Here is a 6,000-nt window from a genome sequence, read left to right as displayed (position 1 = left end):
CTGAAAAATCTCTTGTTGCTCTCCATAGTATTGAATCCTTTGTGTGGTACCCAGAAGTATGCAGCCTACCCAAACACACAAACAGATCATTATCAGCTCTTCAGTATCTTGAATAATAGAATCATGTTAATCACAAACATTAAAATTATTTTGAGAAATTATGCCATATAGACTGAAATGGGACAAGTTTTATCAAAATTCTTCAAGATAGGGAGTACTGGTCTCATTTAACAAACTAAAGACCCATCATTAATGTTACTTTTACAAATTATTTAAAACAAATGAAATTAGATTTAGTTCAAACCACTTATTTCTTTTTATTGGTGCTTGAACAAGACATGTGATAAAGTACCATTGTAAGTATTTACATACATGGTCTACAAAGGGCTTTTGTTTCCAATGAAACTATTACATAGAGGACTAGATGAATGAGCTGATGACCTTAAGCAAATTAATTGTCACTTTTACCATTTACCAATAGCCAAAACTTACGACTAATAAAATTGTCAAAGCCCTACCCAGATATCCGCAATTAAACCTCAGCTAATTGTTTTTCTAAATACAGCAATACTCCAGGTGGTGAAAATCTGAAGACAGAAAAATTCTAAAGAATTCAGCACTTCACTGGTTTTGATAAAACTACAGTCTTGAAAGTGATGAAAGTCACCTTATCAATTTACACCTTTCTGCAAGGTTGTAAATTTAACTAATTTTGCACATTATATGTCACTGTGTGTAGATCTTGTTGCTCATGAAAGTCATATTGCAAAAGTCTATGCTTAGAGGAATTCTGCAAAAATCAGATCTTCAAATATTTCCACAGCTGAATCCCAAAACACATCAATAGATAGTGGGCACCTGTTCAAGTTGATTTATACGAACTACAAATAGAAATGGTCGTGTAGACTTGCTGGTTCTGAAAGAAGGTGTTAAAGAGATTAAAACTATAAATTTTTACAAAACTAGAACAATAATACAATAAGGTGCCTTGCTCCAAAATAAAAGCAAACCCTTACTTGCCTAACATGTCTGGTTCCTGTAAGATAACAAAACAAAGATTTGGGAGAAAAAAAACATTGTCCACAATTACACCAGATAGGCAGCTACTTGGTAAACCAAGTACTTGTAGAATTTTTGTTTCCAGGATACTTACCTGTTTCTACTATCTGTGCTGAAGCCAGAGTTTAGAAGACCAGAGCTTCTGCACGATGGTGCTAACACCATTTATTTGCAACCAGGTAAAGAATGAAGAGCTATATTAAGCCATAATTCAAGAACAGAAGGCAATTGATCAAAAAGAATATTCTTAATTTTGACTAACAGTTTAAAACATTTGAAGAATGAAGTTTCTATGTCTTAATGAATTTAAGCCAACAGCACTTAAAAAAAATATGGCATGTTACTTTTGTTAGTATGCTTTAAAATTATCACCCACTCCCCAGGACGTGTAAAGCCCTGGTTATTACTCTATTCTGCCACAAAAGGGGATCTAAGACAGTCCTCTCCATTTCTACAGTACCATGGCACATTGCTATAGTTACTATGACAGGCTGACTTCAGGGCAAAAATCATGCTAAACTGCAAGCTCTTTACAATTTAAAACTATGCTTAATTCTAGAATAGAGTGAAAATTTTCTCATTTCAAGGATCCCCAAATAACCAATGCTGTTGTAGGTCTGAGGTTTTAATTATTTGTTTTAAAGATAATTGAACACAAACTAAAACTGAAAATTTTGCTACGGCTGTAGATCTGAAAAAAATGTTCAGAAGAAAATGGAAAACTTCAATGTCTTTTTGCAACTAACATAAGGCATACAAGGTTTTGAAACGCTTATAGAAACAATTCAGTCTGGGGTAGGGGGTGTGGAGAAGGTGGTGGGATAAAATCCTATTATCACTAAATTCAACACTGTTGTGCTGTCACAATGGTTCCACAAAAAATCTGACAAAATGAAGATCATTTTGCACACAACTTTCCCACAAAATGCAGCATGTGACTGGGAGCTGAATAACAAACTGAACTGCAAAAAGTACAAGGATCAATAATGAGTACAGTGAGAATTAATGGCTATAGACTCCATGTTCTAGCAGGAGAACTGATGTATAACAAATGTGGCAAACATTTGATAGCCTGGAATGCTAGCTTAGTGAGCAAATTAATCTGAACAACAACCTTAAGAGTTCCCGTCCCTTGAATATTTCTTTTCATAACAAAAAGCCACCAGCACTTCCATCATGAGTTACTGGTGGTCTGAAACATGAAGAGAAGTGCGCTACACTCTAAATCGCTAGACCACACTATTCAATAACTACTTGCCTTTATAGCCTTTTAAAAAGAATGCATCAAAATCAGATGTATAGTTCTTCAAAAACACTATTATGGCTTAATATACTCCTTAAATACACCTGGGTATAATTTCTAACACTCCTTAAAGCAACAAAAAGGTTTAAGATTACATCAGCAAGACTTCATCAGAACACATGTCCAGTTTTTTTTAAATGTTTCACAACATCAGGTTAATTTGCTCAAGACACTAATAACTTTAAAATAAGTCTTCATGCATTTTCCAGAAATTGTTTTTTTAAAAAAAAACTGTAGTTGTTAAAATATTATTTCTGCTTAGAACTTGAACGGGAGCCTGAGTGAGAGGATCCAGAAGACGAACCACTGCGCCTGCAAAAGACAAAAATATCAACGAGGTGTGCAAACCTGAGTTTAAGGAAGCTACAGATACATCTTACAAGTAACCCATCTAAAAATACATTGCTTATATTATATAGCTCAAAACCTGTGTGAAGGAACAACCTGAAATATTATCTCTTTAAAAAAGTTTGTCTTACAATTTGATAGCTTCTGCAGTCCTATTAAAATCTATTAACCCTGTATGCTAATCTTATTCTACAGATGCCCAAACCTTTCTGCAGACCAAGATCTCGAGTCAGAGCGTCTAGCTTTTTTGCGGCCACTGGAGGATGATGATCTGGAGCGACTTCGTTTTTTCCCTCTTTCAGAGGAAGTTGATGATCGAGAACTTGAGCGCGACCTCTTCCTTGGAGATGATGACCCCCGGCGTGATCTGGAGCTGGATTTTGATTGATTGGAAGAAAGTTAGATCTATACCAAATAACATTCTAAAACATTAAAAGGCTACATTTGTGTTTGTTTTAATTTTACTGGAGACTTCACTGCAAATGTTATACCATTATGATAACCCAAATATCAACAAATAATTTCATTAAGCCCTCTAAAAAAGAGAAAGCAAAATTTTGAAGATATTCCCTGTTGTGCAGACAACAGACAGAATGTTAGCAGTTCAGAAATAATCACATAGATGCAGCTATGTACAATTGTCTCATAAAGCAGAGAGTTCCATATACCTAGCAAGAAGTCAATTTAGCAAAGGAGTAAAAACACCTGGATTCAGATCTGTTTTCCAGTCCTGGGATATTAAGCAGCACTCTCCCCACCCATTCTATTTCTCCCATTTATTAAGTCTGAGACTTCTGCTTTTAACATTGTTTCCTCACTTAAGATGTTGGAGTTCATTATCAAGCATGAAGTTATGGAGTACTTGGTGACACAGGACAAGACAGGACAAAGTCAGCATGGTTTCCCTGAGGGAAAATCTTGCCTGACGAACCTGTTGGAATTCTTTGAGATTACAAGCAATTTTGGAACCCTTATTAAGAAGAGATATGCTGGCATTGGAGCGGGTCCAGTGGGTTAGGATTAGGGTCTAAGACAAGAGGACACAGCCTCAGGATAGAGGGGCATCCATTTAAAACAGCTGTGGAGAAATCTCTTAAGCCAAAGGGTGGTGAATTTGTGTTATTTGTTAACACAGACAGCTGTGGAGGACAGGTCGTTGGCTGTATTTAAAAGTGGGGATTGATAGGTCTTGATTGGCCACAGCATCAAAAACTACGTGAGAAGTCTGGGAGTGGGACTGAGGAGGAAAAAAGAGTATCAGTTATGACTGAATGGTGGCACAAACTGGATGGGCCCAATTCTGTTCCTATGTTTTATGGTCTAAGATGGGCACATGGGATTAGTTAAATTGGCATCATGGTCAGCACAGACAAGATAGGCTGAGGGACCCGTTTCTGTGTTGTTCTAATCTAATAAATAAAACAGAACATTACAACTTCCCAAAGTCCATGAATCAAATGCTGAACAATTTCTTGTTAAGTACAGCAGAGCCACCTACTGAATTTAATATGAAGTAGCAAAGGAGTGCACATTGTAGAGCATTAAATTCTGAGCTCAAGTCCTTTATCAAATTACCACATACTGTACTGAACAGATTTTTTTCCCTTATTTCTTATGTTATAGGATAAAGGATTACTGAATATAGTACTTATTATAAATTTATGCAATCAGCTTCAAAAAGGAAGCACCTTTTTCTAGGACTATATTAAGCTGGAACATTAACTTTCCCATCTTTATTTTTCTCTTAATGCTATTATTGTGGGAAATAACAAACCGAACCAGATGCTGTCCAATAACAGAACACTGTGGTACAATTCTAGATTACAAGCAACATTACAAAGAAATCATGTAACAGGCAATATTCTATTGTTAATATCAGATTTAATTTATGAAACATGTTGTTAATGAAATGAATTATTTATAGTGCCTATTCATTAGCTTCTCTTAATTGTCCATTTTAGAGTCACCTCCCTGCAACTCCAGTTGATATTACCCTCCAAAGAGCAGCTTAAGTATTGCACTCATTCCCAATTCCCAACTCTCATTCACCATTACTCATTCCAGCCATTCCATGATCTTCCCTGCTCGTTTCACACCCCACTCACTATTCAAATTTCCATAGATTAATATCTGAACATTGATCTCAGTCAATGCTCTATTATTTGGAGATGGAACAGATTGTTTAAAATTGTGAAGGATGAAATGAAATTAATGGGCATCAATTTTACCTTTGAAATATACTTAGTTGAAGGTCTTGAGATGAGCACCTGGCTACCCCCAATGATCAAAGCATTTTATTACTAAGACTTATAAGTGGCAAACAGATTTCACATGCAAACAGAAACTCAGCTGCTAGTCTATGAATACAAAATCTTACATTAGTTGAAAGGCCAAGTACAAAATCAAAGATTTTTCTTAATATGTTTCTCAAAGTTCTGAACAGCCGAATTAACAATACCTAAAGCAGCTCAAAATTAATGACATAAAACTTAGCTTGAAGGTAGAGATGTGCTCCTCCTCAATTTAAGGTCAGAAATTTATGTCACAGGGGTCAGTCAAGTTTTCACATCACTGCCGAACAATTACTTAGACTACTAATACGTCCCGGCTCTCGAGTCTACAGGTTTCCAGTAATCCTTCATGAGTTTTTCCATGCCCAGATTCCTACTAAGCTGTGACAGTTAAAAAAATAATTAAGTTTTAAATGTTTGCCTGACAAAAAAAATCTGGATCTGGAGCAGGATTAGTCCCACAGGACCTTACCATGCTTAGTATGAGAACCCTACGCAAGGAAAATTGCATCAATCTGACCATTTGTCACCCGCAGATCACAGTTTCTATTTAAATAGGTTTGATGCTAAATTTGTCTCTAGCTTGTGGGAGGGATAGAACAACAAGTTGAGCATATGTTGCACTGGGTCACTCTCCAGCAGGATGCAAGAAACTAAGCAGTGGAAGTCTATATACAAATAAACAAAATAGTGAAAGCCAAAAAATGATAAAGCACTTTAGAGCTTCAAAAAGCTTTGAGGTTCCTTAATGCTATAAAAGGCAGTAGTGGTGAAAGTGCTCATACAGAAACATTTAAATTCTGATGATTATGCCAAATGAGATGATCTTCTGGATGGATACGAGTCTACTTACTGAAGAAACGCAAACTGTGAAGGTCTTTAAAAATGCAACTGTATTTGCACAAATTCAAATGGTGACAAATCCACAAAAAACTGAAATGGTGAATTGCATAGAATCTGACAGTAAGTTTTTCCCAAATGTTTCATGATTTCTAAAAT

At 35.9% G+C, this 6,000-nt stretch overlaps 1 protein-coding gene across 2 annotated transcripts in view; it reads right to left on the bottom strand.

The window, feature by feature from the left end:
• Positions 1–292: 292 nt before the first annotated feature.
• Positions 293–6,000, bottom strand: part of zranb2 (zinc finger, RAN-binding domain containing 2) — a 44,132-nt gene continuing 38,424 nt past the window's right edge. The window contains exons 9-10 of one of the 2 annotated variants that reach the window (XM_073063113.1): positions 2,916–3,083; positions 293–2,674 (exon numbers count right to left, since the gene is read on the bottom strand). In XM_073063113.1, coding sequence (XP_072919214.1) covers positions 2,611–2,674; positions 2,916–3,083 — 232 coding nt within the window. In that variant the 3' untranslated portion in view covers positions 293–2,610. Of the gene's footprint in view, positions 2,675–2,915; positions 3,084–6,000 lie in introns of those variants that run through there. The other variant, XM_073063114.1, reaches the window with a different exon arrangement.

The sequence above is a fragment of the Hemitrygon akajei genome, chromosome 12, assembly GCF_048418815.1.
Source record: "Hemitrygon akajei chromosome 12, sHemAka1.3, whole genome shotgun sequence".
Classification (NCBI taxonomy): Eukaryota; Metazoa; Chordata; class Chondrichthyes; order Myliobatiformes; family Dasyatidae; genus Hemitrygon; species Hemitrygon akajei.
This window is presented reverse-complemented; position numbering and strand designations above follow the sequence as displayed.